General features: G+C 43.9%; 1 protein-coding gene across 1 annotated transcript in view; it reads left to right on the top strand.

Annotated features, from left to right (window-relative positions):
• The window catches only part of LOC310800807 (adhesion G-protein coupled receptor G7-like), a gene marked incomplete at both ends in the record, with an annotated part of 59235 nt that overhangs the window by 30781 nt on the left and 7658 nt on the right, over nt 1-20796 (top strand). The window contains 3 exons of the mRNA XM_083664723.1: nt 903-946; nt 1085-1104; nt 5776-5936. Of these exons, the coding sequence (XP_083520849.1) occupies nt 903-946; nt 1085-1104; nt 5776-5936 (225 nt within the window). The remainder of the gene's footprint in view (nt 1-902; nt 947-1084; nt 1105-5775; nt 5937-20796) is intronic.

The following is a 20796-nucleotide window of genomic DNA, read 5'->3' on the forward strand; positions in this document are numbered from 1 at the left end:
GGCACAAAATATCATTAAATGGGGGTCTATTGCGCTGATGTAGACTAAATTAGGGGTCCTTGATATGAAAAGGGTTGAGAATCACTGCCAGATTTTGAGCCCTTCTCCGTGTGTGTGTGTCTCTCTCTCTCTCTCTCTCTCTCTCTATAAAACAGCCTGCGTGTGTGTACCTGTTTGTGTGACGGCTACCTGGCTGATATGCTGCGGCTCACACGCCTATTGTGTCCACACAGACATCGTTGCTGCTGCGATCTATTGTTGGGAACTGCACGCACCTCTCAAGGTAAAGAAAACACACCGGACAACACCGAAATCTCTGAGCTGACCCACGCTCCTTAAGCCCCAAATGCACTGGGAGCGAAACTTGACGCGCATCAATTTCTGCCCCTATAGCGCACTGCAAGCATCAGATCTGAAATGTATCCACCACAGAATGACAGAACCATCAGTATTTTGGGGGAAATGCCACTAATTTATATGTAGGCAGCCACAATGAACGATGAAAAAAGTTGTTATCCCGTAGTTTTGAGCCCCTGTCATTCAGAGGCTGTTGGATCATCCTATCTGTCTGCCGTGCAGAGGGGGAGAAAAAAAGGCAAAAAGGGGTCCTTGATATGAAAAGGGTTGAGAATCACTGCCAGATTTTGAGCCCTTCTCCGTGTGTGTGTGTGTCTCTCTCTCTCTCTCTCTCTCTCTCTATAAAACAGCCTGCGTGTGTGTACCTGTTTGTGTGACGGCTACCTGGCTGATATGCTGCGGCTCACACGCCTGTTGTGTCCACACAGACATGGTTGCTGTCTGTCTGTCTCTCTGTCTGCCTTTCTGTTTGTTTGTTTGTTTGTTTGTCTTCTGTCTGCCTGTGTAATATCCCTCTACCTGACTTTTTGTCTCTCCCTTCACAGTTCCAATTCCCAGTTGTGCCCCTCTCAGTGCCAGGACTTCTGTGGTAAGTTTGTGTTATTACTTACCATGCACTATGTCTTACTTGAAGAATGAAAATGTTGGTTTTCGACCAAGCTACATAGAGAGAGTGGGCCCCTTTTCAAATATGTCTTGTGCAAATTTCTCTTTGTTTACCTTTCAGGTTGAAGATGGCTCAGAAAGGTAACCCTTACATTTCCTAATCTGTGTTTAAGAAGGATGGAATGCTATGCAACATCCACACTTGTCTTATCCTGGCCTCAATGTTATTTTTTTCCACTGACTAGCTTTTTCTTTGTTTCTCAACAAGAGAGAACAGAGATTCGACAGGACCAAAAGGAAGCATTGAAGTCATTCTTTGACCAGGGAATGACACGTGTGGGCTCATCCTTAATCCCAGAGGCTGCATCAGCTACTGCTTTGGATACCTGTGTCATAGAAGTAAGGTTTACTTAAGTGCTGTCCAGACTCACACTCGCGAGCACACTCAATCCAATGAGAAAAGCTTGGGTGCAAGGCCAAAACAAACTATTCAAAAGAGAGAACAGGCCAGCACGCTAAATATCCTTTCAAAAATGTAATCAATCATCGCCCAGATATTGATTAAACTTTTGAAAGGACATTTAGTGTGCTGGCCTGTTCTCTCTTCTAATTACTTAACTCATTACCCGCCAGAGTTTTAAAGGAAAAGTCGCCAGCCAGTGCCAGGGTTTCTGAGCATTTCCAGTGATTTTCCGCGACCCAGGGAATATTTTCTTCTATGACTATGTAAACACAGAATATTCCAAAAGACCGATCAAAGCCTCTACTTTCATGGGGGAAAAAGTTAGTTTCTGCCTTCTTCCCTTCTTTAGTTATCGACACTTGAATGTAGGTCATTTTCACTGAAAACACGCGTCTCTCACCAGGAAGCTGAGAAAACTCACCCCGCACGGAGAGCGCACGGGGGCGGGTCAAACTCTCATGTTCTCCGTGGGGCTGGTGCTTCCTGGTACTAGATGTGTGGAGGTCTGGGAGCATATTTGACATCTGAAATTTACACTATGTGAGGGTTCACAAAGCGGATGACTGATCTAACTGACAGGAGCAGTGATTGGTGTGCGTTTAATACTTTATTGTGAAAGAAATCCTTCTGCTTTGAGTGACTGTCACATGCCCGTGTGACAACGTGTCCAGCCCGAGCGCAATCTGGGAACCCATCGGTTATTTTTTTTTCTTTTCTCTCCCTAACCTCTGGGGGCAGGGTCATTTTTGAGGCAACCAGGCTGGATGTGTTTTATGAGCTTCCTCTATGAAGGTCGCTTAAATAACTTTAGTGGACGGCAATGGCGGATGAGTTAAGTGCTGCACTAACAATCAACACGTCAAATAAATACATCATTCTGTTGTATTGCTCGTACAAATGGCAATAGAAAATGGAACAGGTGGTTTTGTTAAAATTCAGGTTAATTTGTGTAGTACCATTTATTTTCTATTTTTCTCTTTCAGAACTGGATTGGAAACTACAAAAGGTCCTTTAGAGCTCCTTCTCAGTCCTGCCCCTCAAAGCCGAGATTGCATACCCGACCAGTGTCAGGATACAATCTCTTTTGTGCAGATATTTTAAAAAACAAAGGTGAGAGACAATATTTATTAATGGATGCTTGTAATTGTTATACTAAAAGGTTTGTTAGTGGCCTTGTTTACGTTTGGGGGTTCGCACGGGGTGTGATTTGTGAAACTGAAGCCGTTTTCCCACATGCGTACCGGAAAATTACCTGTAAGTCAATATCGGACATTTCCCTTCACACTTCGGCTCGCGCATGTGGGAATCTATCAGCGAATTTACCTGTATGTTGGGGGGGGGGCGGGGGGAGGGGGGAGCTTATTTGGGGGGTCGGCAAAACTCGAAATAAGTTCGCTTGTCAGTTGTCACACAATAAATCACACTCGTTTGACTTAAGAGCAGCGTCAAGCCGCCCGCCAGCGTAATCAACACAGCCGATTTCCCCCTCCCCTCTCTGCTCGAGAGCAGCAGCCACGGACAGACACAGCGAGAAAGGCTTGCAAGCTGCTCAACGCTTGTATGTATGTAGAGAAAGCAGACTGGCTTCGTTTGATGTGTCCGGGGTTGCCTTCGGAAATCAGCAAGCTGACATACTGCTCTTATTAGGCTATCACAAGATCATTTCGCCAGTTTGCTTTAATGTGCGCGAATGATTAGATTATGCCCGCTGGAACATTAACACTTTGAGTGCCACGGCCCTTGGGCAAAAGGTTGCTTGCTGTGCCACATAGGCTGCAATGCATTTTAAAACAGTCATATAATTTCTTTAATAATTACTATGTAAACACTGAACACGCACAAATAACGATGAGACTCTCTTCTATCACCTGCAAAAAAAAGTTTATTGATCCCATTTTCCGTTCTTTAGTTATGAGCCGGAGAAGATAGCTTGATTGAAGCAAAAACATCCCTTTTTTTCTACGAGCTGAGATAATGAGCCTTTTGTGAAATTAAACATTTCAAGCACATCACTGACTCTGAAGCTAATTTTCTGATGTCTGGGTCTGTCTGGGTGAAGTGTATGCTGCTCTGCCTGCTCTGCGTGCCCCCCCCCCCCCCCCTCAACTGCACACGCCTCCTGGGTGTGTCTGTTGGCTCTCAGTCTCTGCTGAGTTTGCTGCGCACACACAGTGAATGGTGCGCGACACCCAGCTTTTTGGTTCCGCGTGTGTTTGTCACGGGCTCGCATGCTTCCAGTTCGGAATAATAAGGCTGATTATGCGAATGTGCTGTTGCAGCGTACACGGATGTGCGAGTTGTGACAGCGGATGCTGCTGCTCTGGGCACAGCTGGCGTTGTGCTCGTTGTGCTTCTGCACGTCGATGCATACGGACGGATGCGATGCGATTTCCCTGCTTTTCCCCAGTGACTATTTCTGTGTGTTTGGCTCCTTTTTCTCTGATCAGGAGAGTGCTGTCGCCACCTAATGGGTTTGTAAAATAGGTTATCGACCTCCAATAGCTACAATATTGTTAGAGGCGACGTAAGAAGCTTAGATCGACACCCCCCCGTCAAAAAAACAATTTGGAGGTACTGACGCCATTTGGCGTCGCTGGCACTCTACGGTAAATTTCTAATGACGCCATATGGCGTCGCTGGCACTCAATGTGTTAAGCAACGTGTGTAGGCTACTCCTCGCCCCTGATTGAAGGACCGCTGTCGCGGAAAATGAGTGGAACCGTTTCCACTTGCTTCCCCTTAAGAGCATACCGCTCTTCTGACTGGCTTGAAACTGGTGAAATGTCGGGGACGACGGGGTCGCGCTTATACCGGCACGGCGCCTTTCCCACTTGCAGGCATTAGACCACGTTCCGGTCATTTTGCGGTACAAAGCGCATGTGGGAAAAGGGCTTGATTTTCAGGATGGTACTTGGCTAGTAGCCTGGGTAAACCCAGCCTCCACGTGACCTCTATGTGCTATCAGTCACGAATAGCAGGGCATTCACAGACTAGTCGCCTAGTAAAACCACTGGTCGACACTGTGCTAGGTAGTCGACTAGTCGTTTTTGTGTGTGTTTTTTTTGTAATCTTTAAGAAAGAACATGAGGTATTTACACGACATACATGGACTATCATATGCCATATCCCATATCCCCCACAAAGAACATCAAAACACAACAAAACAAGAAAACTGCATAAGATACACAATAATCCAAGAACAAACAAGACTATTGGACAAACAACCAAACAAAAACAATGCATTCAAAGTAAATACATAGATCTTGCCCTGTTGGCAGCTAGGAAATGCATAGCTTTAAATTGGAAAGCATCCAATCCCCCAGCTGTAGTTCACTGGTGGAATGAACTCTCAAGCTATTGGATAACATTTACTACAAGAGCAAAGGCAGATTCTTAGACGTCCCCAAAATATGGCAACCACATACAGAGTTTGACTTTAAGAACTTTTTACCCCAGTGTCACCTTTAGGGACGACTAGTCGACTAGTAAAATTCACTAGTCGTGAATGCCCTATAGTACATAGAGGTCACGTGGAGGCTGGGTTTATCCAGGCTACTTGGCAAGTACTTCACACACTGAAGTTGCATTCATCATTCTAAGACTGCTGTGTCTGTTGAAAATAAACATGCATTTTACTTTACACGTGTTGTTTTTACAGAGACAGAATGTCTCTGTAAAACGCCTGGTAAACCATCGGATGGTTTTAACCACTGAGCTAAAAATATGGACAGAGCTATCCCATTGATTTTGGTCTCCCGTTTGGGGTCGCCATCTTGGTTTTTCGTCAGCAGAGTGGGAGGGAATGGGTTGAGTTCTTGCACAGCTCACGTGAGATGGGGGTTTCCCAGAGACGCAGCTCCGCCTGCTATTGGTCCGTGATCAGCAAGCTGCGTGATCACTGGACAGGCGATCTGTCAATCACCCCCTTTTTTATCATCTATTTTACTCCAAATGGGCGAGTTATATAATAAATCCCCCCCCCCCCCCCCACTAATCTAGTTACAAAGTGGACATTTTAACATGGGGAGGATGCCTACTAACCTGACTCTGCCAGATGGGGCGGTATTGAGTTCACAAATTCACAATCCCACAAATGTGAAGCAACCTACATCCATCTGGCAGCGTCAGGTTAGATGCCTACTGCCCGCGACTCAAACTCAAGACACCTAGTGGCCATTCAAGGAACCACAGCTTTTCAATTCACTTCCGCGTCATCAGAGGGAAGCCGGGGGGGGTTGGCCACTGGTTTTAACCTGGCTATGTCTCTATATGCAAGTAAAGAGATGCAGACTGTAAAGTGTTAAGTATTCTGTGCATCTGTGCATCTGTGCATCTATTTCTTTTCTCAGGCTCAATGAAGGACATTAAAGATGGGTGGTCCACATTAGGGGAAAACGAGAAGGAGAAATACAAGCTAGATGCAGCAGCACTCAAGGGCGAGGCAGAGGACCTCAGCCCTGAGATGAGGGCCCTTCAAATAAAAAAGCACCTCAAGCTGCTGAAATCAGAGGTTTGGAAAGAAGCTTCATTTCATTGCTGTCCGGTGCAAACCTCTTAACTGCAAAAAAAGAAGCTATTTTTGGTTATTTCTGCGTACCCACTAAGTCTCATTTAGAAAAAATCCAAATGGAGACATTTGGAGATCAGAGGTTTGTGCAGCGACAGCAACAAAGTGTTTCCTGCAATAAGTGGCATCAAGTATTATGTGAGGATGATTGACAACAATTGTGATGTGAGCAGAACACTGCGACAGACAATTGAGTGATTATATTAGATTCTGTCATTTCAAATGAATTCATCCCAAATAAATATTCCAGCTGATCTTTTGGTATACTAAATAAAGTCATCCCAGATTTGCATACTCGAAGGATATAATCCAAATGTATGTAATGACCAGTTATTAAACCAGAGAAGGCAAGCATAGTATGGTATGTGTTTAATTGCAACATCTACCCTACATAAAAGAGCATGCACCAGGGATTCGTCTTTTTTCGAAACGGCCAATGGATCCGGCAACATTCAAGAATTCCGGCCTTATAATATTTACCGGTCCAGTCAAAATGTATTGAAAAAAGATAGATGTAATCAGTTCTTAAATACATAACATTATTATATGTTTTTAGCAAACAAAATCTTAATTTTAAATAATTTTAGTTGGCATTTATTTAAAATATAATTATCTAACTATTCACTGTGGTCTGTGCTTGTGAGTGCAAAGGGAGCGAGCCACACACTGCTCCTTATTTAATTAATTAATTTGGCTCGGGTTTAGAGGCCCATTTAGAGGCCCATTAACTCATTGAGTGCCAGCCACTTTTGGAGAACGGACGCTCCCAGTGCCAGAGTTTCAGAGCGTTTTCAGTGATTTCTCGAGGCCCACAGAATATTGTGTGATATTACTATGTAAACACTGAACACGCACAAAGAATGATGAGACTCTATTCTATCATCTGCAAAAAAAAGTTTATTGATCCCATTTTCCGTTCTTTAGTTATGAGCCGGAGAAGATAGCTTGATTCATCCAAAAAAAGTAATTTTTTTCTAGAAGCTGAGATAATTGGCCTTTTGTGAAATTAAACATTTCAAGCACACACTGACTCTGAAGCTAATCTTTTCTAATGTAGTCACACCTCAAAAATAATTTCCTTCAATAAAACAGTTTAGGCCAGGGAATTTTGTTTGGCAGAATAATATTTTTAGCTACAACCAGCAGCGCTGGCCCCTGCGTGCGCTGCTGGTTGCAGCTTCTTGCTGGTCTTGATTTGCTGTTGGTGGGCATCGGATATTCTGGCTTGCGTTTGTCAATCCTGTCCTGCTGCCTGGGTCTGTCTGGGTGTTGTGTGTGTGCTGCTCTGCGTGCCCCCTCCCCCCCCCCCCCCCCCCGCCCCCGCCCCGCCCCGCCTCGCCTCAACTGCACACTCCTCCTCCTGTCTGTGGTGGCTCTCTGCTGAGTTTGCTGTGCGCACAGTGAAGGGTGCAGCTTTTTTACAGCGTTCCGCGTGTGTTTGTCACCGGCAACGATGCTTCCAGTTGAGAATAATAACTCCACGGTGTGGATGTGCTGTCGTGCTGTCGCAACCGACACAGAGCGGCTCAATTGTGGGAGCAGATTGGCTGCTGCAGGCACAGCTGCAGTAACGTGCTTCAGCATATCGATGCATACGGATGCGATGCGATTTCCGTTTCCATAACGACTTCTTCTTTGTTTTTTCCTTGCCTTTCTGTTATGTGGAGAGCACTGTCGCCACCTAAGGGTTCTGTAAAATAGGTTATAGACCTCCAATAGCTACAATAGTTGTACCAGAGATGTATCAGGGATTGATCCACGTCCCACCGTCAAAAAACGCAATTGACGACAACCGTCGTCATTGGCACTCTACGTCAGTATTTGAATTGACGACAGCTGTCGTCATTGGCATTCAATGAGTTAAGATACAATAAGAAACAATAAAACACAAAAAACAAAAGCTATTATCCAATCGTCCAACCAAAGTATTTTACTATAGTGAATGAACTCTTCACAAACTTTGTGAACTGAACAGTTTGTGATATATTCCCGTTTAATTAAAGGAACACTCTGCCCGTTTTCAACCAACTTTGTATCATTAGAACATTAGTAGTATATCAGAAAACTGTAAACTGTTTTGAAGTCTGTCATTTAATTCGACAGTTATTGAGTGTTAAAGTGTGGACCAGTGACATCACTGGTGCACACTAACTCAAATTAATAACTCATTAACTCAAATCAACTCAATAACTGTCAAACTATTCATCATTCATCTAGTTTGACAGTTATTGAGAGTTGATTTGAGTTAATGAGTTATTAATTTGAGTTAGTGTGGACCAGTGATGTCACTGGTCCACACTTTAACACTCAATAACTGTCAAATTAAATGACAGACTTCAAAACCGTTTACAGTTTTCGGATATACTACTGATGTTACAAAACTGGTTGAAAATGGGCGGAGTGTTCCTTTTAAGCAAGCAAGACACTGGCGGGCCTACATTAAATGTCTCTTTGCATCCAAGAACGTGAAATTAAATAACTTGAAAAATAATCTAAATTAACAACCATTTCCCTACCTGCGACAAGCCAGAGATGAGACGTGCAGTCAGTCAAACTTTTAAAAGTAGCCTATATTTTCTGAAGCGGGTCTATTGACAATGATGGTTATTAAAAGCCAACATGCAGCTGGTTGACACGCGGGCATCCAACTCACTTTCACAACGAACTTATAGTCTACTTCACAACATGAAAATATTTGCTTTACTTTAAACTGAAGGGCAAAGGTAAGAATATGAGCCTTGTGTCAGCTGCCTACATCATAAATTAATGGACATGATAATAAGCTTTACAACCTGTCAGATGACTTATCTGTCGCTGCTTCTCTCGCAATATGCGAGCAGTTTCTTCACTGATAAGCGCTCCGCTGCATGTGCAAAGCTGAAACCAACTTTGGATTCTTATCAACCCAACTTTTCCTCGCTGAGGCGGAAGCATGGCTGTTTGGATCTTGTTCTGGACCATCGTTAGATGTATTTTTTCCCTCTTTCACCAAACACTCAACATAACAGAGGGGCGAAAATAGATAATATATTTAAGTCTATATTTAAGTTGTACCTTATGGCAACATCACTTAGGCTATAGGTCGCACAATATTAGGCTATTTCATATAAGGAATTTTATTTATTTGGCACATTTCCAACCAGCTACTTGAGCCAGTCACCTTTTAATTTGCCGGCCCACGGCAACAAATACTGGCTAAAAGCAGGCAATTAGCGGCTAATGGAAGCCCTGGGATGCACTGCAACATCACAGTGACCAAGTTCTTGGACACTTACTGTAGTTTTTTTTTTTTTTTCCCATGCAACATTTTCTGGGAGTATATAATAAAAAGTTTATGTTGATAGAGTAATAACTATCCATTTGATTTTGTTTTCTTGTAACATTTTCAAAGGTGTCCAAACTGGAGGAGCTAGGTGTCGAAACGGCAGCATTTTCAGTTGACTGCCGAAACCCAATGGCTGCGGTGAATCAGGTGTCCAGCAAAAATGCAGCAGGCTTCCTACACTTGACTGACACCGCTTCCAAGTTTGCTCTTTATTTTAAAGGTAATCTCTTTACAAGAATGTAACACTTTATTTACATGTACTTTTTCTGAGCAGCAGTTAAACATTGACTGAGTAGGGGACATGTACTTGAGCTGTGGCTAGAATTAAACTTTTCAAAATAACCACAAGCAGTGTCCTGACATTTTTCATGTCATGTCTTTACAGTAGCACAGCCTTGTCTAATAGGCCATTTTCACAGCAACTGTTTGGAGGTGGTAAAGCAGGTGTAAACAATAACGTTAATATGGGCCCTGGCACTGGAACACCTAAATGGAATGGAACCCTCATCGATGGTATTGTTACACCTGCTTTACTTCCTGCTTTACCACCTTAAAACGGGTTGCTGTGAAATGGATCTTTAGTTTTCTAGTTTCGTTTTTTCTATGGATTACTCTGCAGTGCTTGTAAAGTCATTACTGAAATTCGTAAGTTAAATTCTATACAAATATTGGACGTGTCAACCAGACCAAACTGCCCTTTAAAGACTTTAAAGAGATTCCAACACTTGTTTTACAATGTCCAGTAAAGCAGTGAATACATCCAGCAGTGGAGTTTGCATGTTCTCTACGCGTTTCCTCCCGCCATCAAAGACATATATGTTAGGGTTCATGCTCCTGTCAGTCCCCCTGACTAAGGCAATGGCAAAAGAACTGGAGTTGGTCCCCGGGTGCTGCACTGCGGCTGCCCACTGCTCCTAGTTCTAGGAAGGTTCCTAGTAGAGCAGTCGGTCTCAATTTGTTTTGGCTTCACTACCCCCTTGGGGTATTTGGATGTTTATGTTTGTGGAACTTACTTTCAATGGCTTCTCCAGGTCTTTTATGGCGTCGGTTCTAGCTGTTTTGGATCTTGTATCTTGTTTACCACCCATCGGATAAAGTCCCCATGCATGGATATACGTGGTATAGTAAAGTTTCTGCAAGCTCATGTTCATACGCAAGTCAACTTGTGTTACAATAGGTTTTTGAAATAACATGTCCTGTCACTATATACTGTAGGTCCCTCCAGCTCTTCATCACCAGCCACTATGGAAGATGTCCATGATTTGGTGAAGAAAGTTCAACAGCTCTTCAACCAAAAATACAGTAAGACGTTTCTACTGGAATTGTGTTGCTTGGGAACAGTTTGAAACCTACAGTAGCTGATTTCCTGTCGGCTATTCTATGAGCAAGTGAGGTTTCATACCAAATTTCAATCAGAAGGCCGCCATATTTGCATAACCTGATCAGCCCGTGACATCAGTCAAGTGTAAGTATGACATCAGTTATGACATCAGTTCATCCTAGTACATATAGCGAGGGTTCTATGTCACCTCCCCCTCTCGCGGATCATAGCATCATGGCTGTTCATCATCTCCTCTGAAGCTGGCCCCTGAAGCTGTCGTTTGGCCCCACCCACCTCCCCAGTCCACCACCAACGAGTCTCGACCCCCAAATAATCCCCCACGGGGGGGGGGGGGGGGGGGGGGGGGATTCTCTATCCTAGCCTATTCAGATGCCCTCCTCTCACCTCAAGAGGAGCGCCACCTGACAAGGGAGTCATACGCCAAAGTAGTTGCCATGCTTGCGATTTGCTAAATAAAGCTGCTTGTTAACAACTGGCCTCTCATGATTGAAACACTGCAACAGGAAATAAGGATAAGGTCCATTTAGAATGTTGTCAAGCTGAAACGGTCTAGTTCCGATCTATATATCTTTAATATCTAAAAGTATATATCATAAAGCTGTAGTGCAATTGACAGCACAAACCTATTATAAAATAATACAGCATTTAATGAAACCAGAATAATTGTAAACACAGTAACATAACAGTACATGTCCACAGACAAACCAAATCTGATTTTTATCACCACCAAAAATGCAAGGACGTGCAAGGAAAGGGCATCAGAGGAAACATCTGCTCCTTTCAGGCTTCATCCATATAATGTGTATGATGTGATAATTGATCTAGTCAATACACACAAAGGCTTTTTAGACACAAGTCTTCATATCACATACACTCTGAGCACGTTAATAGGGACCCCATACTTGACATGCGATTGGGCTGAAACTTTCAGGGGGTGTAAAGAGCACCCGTGCGGGTGACCTGATGGAGCCAAATTTCTTAATTAGGTGATTGCCCTAATTACCTCATCAGTGATGTCATCAGTGTCACTGATCACATCACTGATTCAGTGATGTCATCCTTCCTGGGTGGCGCTATTGCAGGCCAAGCAGATTATGTTAAGAGCAGTGGGCGAGCTGCAGGACCTGAGACACAAAGACACTGACAATATGAATACTAATCGGAGTGCATTAGTAATTTGACGATTGCATGAATAAGCAGATGTAAAGGTCTTCCTAATAGTGTACATTATGTTTTATTCTTTCACATGTGCATGTCTATCGACTTTGTATACTGTATTGTATTGAATTCTCTCAATCATGACCTTTATTTTTCTTTTTTTTATTATATGTTGTACACAAAGTGATGTTGGATGTTTAGCCTGTTTTCGGCATTTATTTATGTGTCCTAACGGTTTCTTTTCTTTATTCTTTTTTACTTTAAAGTGGCTGCAGGTGGTCGTGGAAGGCTTCCCTATCAGGCGCTGCACAACCAGTCACTTCATATCTGCGTGACAGGTCTGCCCAATGACCTTGCGCTGAAGAAGCCTTCTACTTATGGACGAACTCAGCTGGACACTATTTTGAAGGAGGGAGACCGCATTTCATTCCAAATAAGTAGGTTATTTAGCTGATTCTGTTTCTATGAATTGTGATGTAAATAGATGACATGTATGCTCCCTGAGCAGAGTTCAGGTTTGCTTGTGACTATTATTGCATAGCCAACAATTAAGTATGTAATTAGTTTGAGTTAATGCTCCCTGATCCAGTCCGTTATTGATACACCTTGTGGTGCAACCTGGACATATTGTCAGTGATGAGCCCGGGATCATCAGGTGTTTTCGGGTCTCATCATCAGACACCCTCACCCGGGTGACCCAGCCAGGGGTGATCAAGCCCTGACTTGTGTACAGGTAGCGCATTACGCCACACATCACCCCTCTTCAACCAGAGCCAACGGGAAGCCTTCTCAGCAGCTTCCAAGATGTTCCAGATGGCTCTTCTTCTTTGCAGCCCACAAATCCCTAAGAGTCTCAGGACCCGGTGTAGAGACTGGCCTGTGAAGCCCCTACAGCCCACTTCGATTAACTCGCAGCGGGCCTTCCACCCATTCCTCCAACACTCTGCTGCCAGATCAGGATACTTTGCTCTCTTCCTTTCCTGTGCCTCCTCCATCCGATCTTCCGAGGGGACAGTTCGCTCAGGCAAGACCACTTGCATGGTTGCGACAGAGATCAGGACCATGTCTGGCCTGAGTGTGGTAGCTGCAATGGTGTCCGGGAACCTCAGTTGTCTCCCTAGGCTGACGAGGAACTGCCAGTCTCTTGCTGTTGCGAGCAGACCACCCTGGGCCTTTGGCTGGGGCTGAGGCCTCTCCTCTGCTCGAACAAATATTATGGTGTGCTTCGTTGGATGTTGCTGTAACTGATGCAAGTGCAGATGGTGTCTGCCACTGCCCGCAGAACTTTGTCATGATGCCACCATACCGCCCCTCTCCCAAGGCCTTTGGACAGCAGCTGAGGATATGGTCCAAGGATCCCCTTTTCTGTCAGGGTTGGCAAGCGGGTGAGTCCGTCAGGCCACAGGTGAACAGGTTAGAAGGGCTCGGGAGGATGTCATACACTGACTGGACTAAGAACTTGAATCGGTGTGGTTTCGTCTTCCAGAGTTCCGGCCAGGTGATCTTTCGGCCAGTTATATGCTCCAACTTGGTCCAGGCCCCCTGCTTGCACATGCCCACCGTTCAACTGTAGCGAGTTTCCTCTACCTCTGCACGTACCTCCTCCTGGGTGAGCTTTTGCCTCTCCTTCCCTTGGACTTTGCTGTAGCAAGGTCTTGGATTGTTCCCGAGACCGGCCTGACCAGTTGCCACAGTGCCCATCAGGATGTTGTGCCACAACCTCTCCTCAGCCCGCTCAACTGCCTCCTGCGCGCACCACTTTCTTCCTGTTCTGACCTCGGTGCAAGCTGAAGAGACCTTGCTGTCAGCCGAATGTTTGTAGAGCAGGACTTCTCTGGATCTGGTGACCTTGAACTCCTCTGCCACACTGCTAAAGCTGAAGCTTGGTGTTGTGCCCGAAGCTGCTTAGGCTCCTCGGCAGGCCCAGCCACCTGCACAGGAACTGGCTGATCTTCCTTTCGAAGCCCTCCACGATGGTGATTTGGACTTTGTACATTAGTAGTGGCCCGAGGAGACGAGGCAGGATTCCATGTAGATATATCCAGGCCTTGAATTTACCAGGAAGCCCTGACTTGTCCACCGTGGAGAGCCAAGTGTTGAGGTCATCACTGGTTGCTTGGCGTGCTGCTGTGTCCTTCAGATTGCTGCTAAAGATCTTACCCAGGCTCTTCACTGGTTTTTCGGTCACAGATGGAATTCAGAATCTATTATACTCCCGGTATGTGGTTATTGTATAACCAGATAATTTATGTCAGCAATTAATGTGAGTACCATTCTCGACTCTGGTTGTTCTTTCACCAACAGTGAGTAAAGAGCCTGGAACTCCTTCAGTGGACACAGCCCAAGCTCCACCACAAGGTATGACATTTTAAAGGGTTACTGTAACTATCTTCTGCAATGTCCTGGATGGCAGATGCTACACAGTTTATCTACACTTGAGCTTATGGTGTATCCACGGCTTTGTTAACACATGATCTTGAACTCCACTCTAAAATGCATCTATACCTGTATATTCCTACAGATAAAAAAATAGATACATGCAGACACCAGAGAATTGAACAATTCTTGCAATGCTAGATTTACCCTGACCATTATCTATACAGATAGATACTCAATTCTGAACCCAAAGTGCTGACACACGTGTAGCTGTAGTTGCTGTGAACACATTCCATTGCAGCAATCTATTTAGAAGCAGTACACCTCACTCTTGTCTGAATGATAATTTAGACATTTAAGGATAAACATTTAAGGCTGACTAACTACTCATCACATCTCTACAAACATAAGAGGTTGTGACAATTCAGAACCCAACACCTGGAGCCCATAGTGGAAGTTAGAAAGAAGAGAAAAAGTTTTTTCCTGACTATTCTGATCTTTTTCACCCAACATTATCTGTGGCCTTTTTTCCTAACTAGACCCAAGACCACAACCCAGCTGCACAGGGACAGATATGGAGGATGACACTGAGAAGATGGACATAGATGGTATGTAATTAAAAAAATCTGATATGATGACATGACGTAGCACCTCTACACTGCCATCACCAAGTGCTTGCTCATAGGGGAATGTTGTGTCTCTGAGTATGGTCTAGACCAGCTCCATATGAAAAGTGTCATGAGATAACTTCTCTTGTGATTTGGCACTATATAACATTTACTTGATTTGACTATGGGCATAATGAGGGGTAATGGGCATAATGAGGGGTTGAGGGCGGCTTTAGCTCAGGAGGTAGAGCGGGTCAGCCAATGACGCAAGGGTTGGCGGTTCGATCCCCGCTCCCTCCCAGCTGTTAATCGTTGTGTCCCTGGGCAAGACACTTAACCCTCCTTGCCTGGTATGATTGGTATGATTGGTATGAATGTTGACATGAATGATGATGGTGGTTCGGAGGGACCGTTGAGCGCCAATGTGTGGCTGCCACGCTTCTGAACCACCGGTACGAATGGTGTGAACGAATAATGATTCTGTGTAAGCGCTTTGAGCCTTGGAAAGGCGCTATATAAATCCAATCATTATTATTATTATATTATTATAATCACCTATACATTTACATGAATCTGCAGAACATTGTCAATTAAGTAGTTGTTTTTCTTTTTTTTATATAGAACCTTTGTTTGACTTCCATGTCCATTTTTTTCAATTATGCCACAGGTGAGACAGGTGCTAGCATACAGGTGAAGACTGGAGCAATGGGATTGCTTGAGGCCATGTGTGCAAATGGTAAGTGTCTCATAAACGTAAAAAGAAAAAAGTGAATGGTAACATTCGGTTCGGACTACATTTATGTGCAGAAAAAAGTCCACTCAATGAAGGTACACTGTTCGTGTTTTTCGTTATTTTTATATTCTGTGCATAACATTTTTTGTGTACTTTGTCTAGTTTTACATTACATTGTTAAGTTCAAAAAAGTGTTGCACACTCTGGCTCCATGTGCATTTCTTTATTAGTCTGACGTTTCGGCCATACGGCCTTCTTCAAGATCAACGATAACATTACATTGTTACAGTTTGTTGGATTTGTGACTTAAATGGATTATAACACCAGAGGGAAAAACAAATATGAAAACTGTAGCATGTTGATTACAAATTTAAAATATCGTATTGTCATATTCTAACCATTTGCCATTACCTGCTAAATGGGCTGCAATGTGGGGGGATGGGGCAAACGTGGACCGTCAATGTGTGTCCACTAAAAGACATTTGACATTGATATGCTCAGATTGTTATTACAGTATAACTGCCTCACAACACGGCAAAGAGTGAAATTGAACTATGGAGAAGCCTAGCTTCAAGTCTCGCGTGAGTTCAGTCCAATCATGAGAGACCGGTCGGTAAGGTTTAACAGTAGACTACTTTGACGTATGACTCCATTGTTAGGTGGCGCTCCTCTTTAGGCAAGAGGGCTATAATGGGCTAGGATAGAGAATCCCCCCCCGTGGGGGATAGAGAATCCCCCCCCGTGGGGGATTCTTCAGGAGTCAAGACTCGTTGGTGATGGTGAACTGGACAGGTGGGTGGGGTGAAATGACAGCTTCAGATGATGGTTTCAGGGGGAATGAACAGCCGCAATGCCAGCTGCTGCTATGATCCACCAGAGTGGGGGGTGACATAGAACTCTCGCTATAAATACTAGGATGAACTGACGATGACTGACGTCAGTAGGACGGGATGAACTGAGGACAACTGACATCATGACTGACGTCGCGCTTGGGCTTGACTGACGTGACGTGCTGATCAGGTAATGCGGATATGGCGGCCTCTCTCAGCTTGAAATTTGGTATGGAAACCTCACTTGTTGCAGGAAACAATGGCTACAAAGAAGCAAAAGCTACGCGGTCTGTACTCCAACACAACAAAATCCTCCAGGGACTCCTCTCCACCATTGTCTTCCTGCAACAACTGAACTTTTCTACTCAAGACTTCTCCCGAGTGAAACTTCGTTAGACACAACAACAAATGTAATGGATCCAGGATAAACTGTTGTCTCCAGATTCTGTTTTTTCACACTTCCATGTGGTGTGCCACATGGTAATGCTCGTCTACTCGGGTGACTGTCTATGTCAGCTGTAGTTCTGCATTGCAGTGATGAAAACAGTCTGTGATTAACCTTTCTCTCTTCAGATGGGCAGTATGCTGGTGCGCAGGGTGAAACATCTGTGTCAGTGCTGACGCATGGAGATGGTATGTGATTATGTTCATATATGAGACCAAATATTTTCCATAATAATTTGAATTAGATCAGCAACTGAATACAACATTTTGTAAATACAATCATTTAATACAATTCATATCTGGGATGCCAAGGAAAATGAATCAAGCCTGACTGGAATCTATCCTATCTCTTAGTACAGCGGATAAGCACAACTATTGTGCACTTTTTGAAAGAAAGAAGACATTTCTCACATAATGAGTGAATACCATAAGGTTTTTTGTCAGATGTGGAGGGAAGTCGGATTAGACCTCAAATCCAAGATGGCCGCCATTCCCCCTGATCTAATTATGTGGTCTAGATGAGGGCAAAAACACAAGTTTGTTAAACTTTTATCCTATTTGTGAAAATGCAAAGATCGTTAACTTAATTATTTTTCCCCATCTACTGTAGACCTTGGAAAACCAGGTCCAGTTCAAAGACCATTCAAATTAGAGCTTTCAAATCTGGGCTTGATTAACAAGGGGACCCTAGACTCTTACCAAGAAACACTTTCATATTTGTGAAACTTTTATCATGTTATGAGCACATTTTTACATTAGACCCAGGAAAATGCCGGACATCTTGGAATTTTGGTCAAATCTGACCAAATTCAAACCACATAACCTCACAGTCTAAGATTTCAGTACAATGAAGTCAGTGGTATTTAAATGTCAACATTTATTATTCAGTAGTGAATACATTTCAAAGTTGCTGATATAATTCAATGGCAATGATGTGCTTCCATTCTTACAAATCTTTTATATTTAGTACATGCAATATCCTTCATATCCAATATCCTCCTTTTTTATATGTTTCAGATCCATTTAACTCTTGCTGTGTCTGTCAGATGCATTTCACCAACAAGAAGAATGGTCTGAAGAAATGGAAGGATTGGCTTCAGTGCACTACATGCCAGCGGTGGTCACACAAGGCGTGTGGGTTTAAAAAGTTGTCGTGTAGACATTGCCAACCCAAAACCTAACCTAACATTGTCAACCTGTTATCATTCCTACACTTGTTACCTCCGCCAAGGATGTTCTGTTTTCAGTGTAGTTTGTTTGTTATGCCTCCGCCAGTGATAGCCAGGCCGGAGGCATTATGATTTTGGGTGTCCGTATGTACGTACAGTATGTACCTGTGTTAATTTAGGCAGCTATTTTAGATTTAGTAGTCTTACTTTTGGGCACATTTTAGTCTGTTTTATCCTTCATAGTTTTAGCCTAGTTTTTGTTTTTTATCAGTGAAAATAGGTAGTGGAATAAAAAAATGTGTCATAGTTTTCGTAGACAAAATTAACACTCGTACATACACGTACGTACGTACGTACATACATACGTCCGTCCGTCAAATGTTTATTGTTTGAGGAACGCCGTGACGGAATTTAATCAAATTTGCCTCAAACGTCCACCTGGACTCAAGGTTTAACTGATTAAGTTTTGGTGGTCGAAGGTCAAAGTTCAAGGTCACTGTTACCTCACGACCGCCTGTTTCATGCACGTTAATGCGATATCTCAGGAACACCTCGAAGGAATTTCTTCGAATTTGCCTCAAACATCCACTTTGACTCAAGGTCTAACTGATTAAGTTTTGGTGGTCGAAGGTCAAAGTTCAAGGTCACTGTGACCTCACGAACGCCATTCTGTGGCTCGTTAATGCGATATCTCAGGAACGCATTGACGGAATTTCTTAGAATTTGGCTCAAACATCCACTTTGACTCAAGGATGAACTGATTCCATTTTGGTGTCAAAGGTTTAGGTCACTGACCTCACAAACACCATTTTCAAGCTCGTTAACACAATATCTCAGGAACGCCTTGAAGACCTACGGAATAGGGTTCGGGTTATGTCTTCACATTTGTCTCAAATGTCAAAGTCAGGACAGACATGGATGTCAACTGCTCACTTGTTTGCGGAGGCATATATCCGCAGTGCGGTCGTTGTAGTTTGTCAGTCTGTTTGTAAGAAAACTAATTGCACTTTTATTTTATTTTATTCTGTTCAGTGATACATTTGCACTTCATTTTTATTTTTGTGTTAAGTTATACAGTTGCACTTTGAATCCGTTTTAATAATAAATTTGATTTACATTTTTGAATGACAGTTTTGAGTCAATTTGTCCACTGTTATCAATACAACGTGATGTACATATTATTACACTACCTGGGTGGCATACATCAAGTTGTTTTTTCAGCTCTATTTTAAATTTTGCAATACATTATGTAGACTAGATTATTGCAATATAGCACAATATTGTGATCGGGATACAATCGTATTCTGCATTTTTTTTGTGTGCTTCAGAACGTTATTCCTGTTTGAGGTCTGACTTTTTTATGTATTGATAGTATTCTGTTAGATCACCACATGGCCATTTTGGTAGGAAAACAACAGGTGATTGTGACCAAGTAACAGGTGATTACAATCAAGTGACAGCCAATGAGCTGTGTGTATTGTAGCGCCATATTGGTAGGAAAAAGGCTTGTGACATCGGAATACTATGAATATCAGCGAGTCCCAAATGAAGGGAGAGTACATGAGCTGCCTACAGTATATGGCAAGAATAGAGATTCAGAGGAAGGACAAGTGGGATTTTATGTGCCTGGATGTCAACTTGGTGGGTAGGTTACAGAACTTTTAACCGGGGTTCTGTTGCTAGTTAACAGTTTGGACTCACTTTTATTTCCTGACAGTTGTACTGACAAAAACAGCAACATGAAGTCGAGCTAGAGGGCCAATTTAGAATGTTTTTGTTGTCAAGTTGAAACTTTATACAACACAAGTGTTCAATTACAGGTGTAATTATCTAACACAGTTACATACATACTACAGCATGCGCTGGGACGCGTCATCAGTGATGTTGACTGGGGTTGTAAGGTGTTTCGTGTCTGTCACACATCATACACCCTCGCCCAGTAGACCCAGCCGAGGCCGATTAAGACCCCGACCCGCGTCCCAGAAGCAGCTGCACACGGATCAGCCCTCCTACTCTGTCTGCAACATTGCCCGCGGAAGGTCCGATCACGCCCAATCCGCTGCAATAGAGCTAGTGCTGCGCCGCAGCATTGCGAGACCCTTCGGTCCATGGAGGCTCTGAGGCGTTATGGGTTGTCTCCCAGCCGCTCACCTCCTTCGTCTCACCAGGCCCTCCCGGGGCAAAGGCATCCAGTGGCAGAGTGGATGCCTCAAGAAGGCCACACAGGTTTGCCACACAACAAGTGCTTGGCAAACCTGGCAATTTATGTAACAAATACTGGGTTATTATAAGCATGTGTATGCAACCCATTTTGAATTTGAATGAATAAATGTGTTTATTTATTTAGAATGATGTTAAAAACACAATGCACAGGATAAAACCCATACACCAGTATTAAAAGTGTCAATTAATTACCCACAATAAAGTCCAGGACTTGTTTCCATTGTGGTTTCACATAGTATTAGGGGTGCGTAGGGGCGAGCAGGCTCTTTGTTGCTGAAGGTGGTTCAAAATTGGATCGAGCAGACACGTTCTCAAACTTTTTCACATCAAGGCACCCCTCCTCCTCTCCTCCCCCCCATCACCCCCCCTTCTCTCCTCCCCCCCACCACCCCCCCTCCTCTCCTCCCCCCCGCCACATCTCCCCCCCATCACCCCCCCTCCTCTCCTCCCCCCCCATCACCCCTCCTTCTCTCCGTCCCCCCACCACCCCTCCTCCTCTCCTCCCCCCATCACCCCCCCTTCTCGCCTCCCCCCCACCACCCCCCCCTCCTCTCCTCCCCCCATCACCCCCCCTCCTCTCCTCCCCCCCCGCCAC

Source organism: Poromitra crassiceps, assembly GCF_964638095.1.
Source record: "Poromitra crassiceps genome assembly, contig: HAP1_SCAFFOLD_85, whole genome shotgun sequence".
NCBI lineage: Eukaryota > Metazoa > Chordata > Actinopteri > Beryciformes > Melamphaidae > Poromitra > Poromitra crassiceps.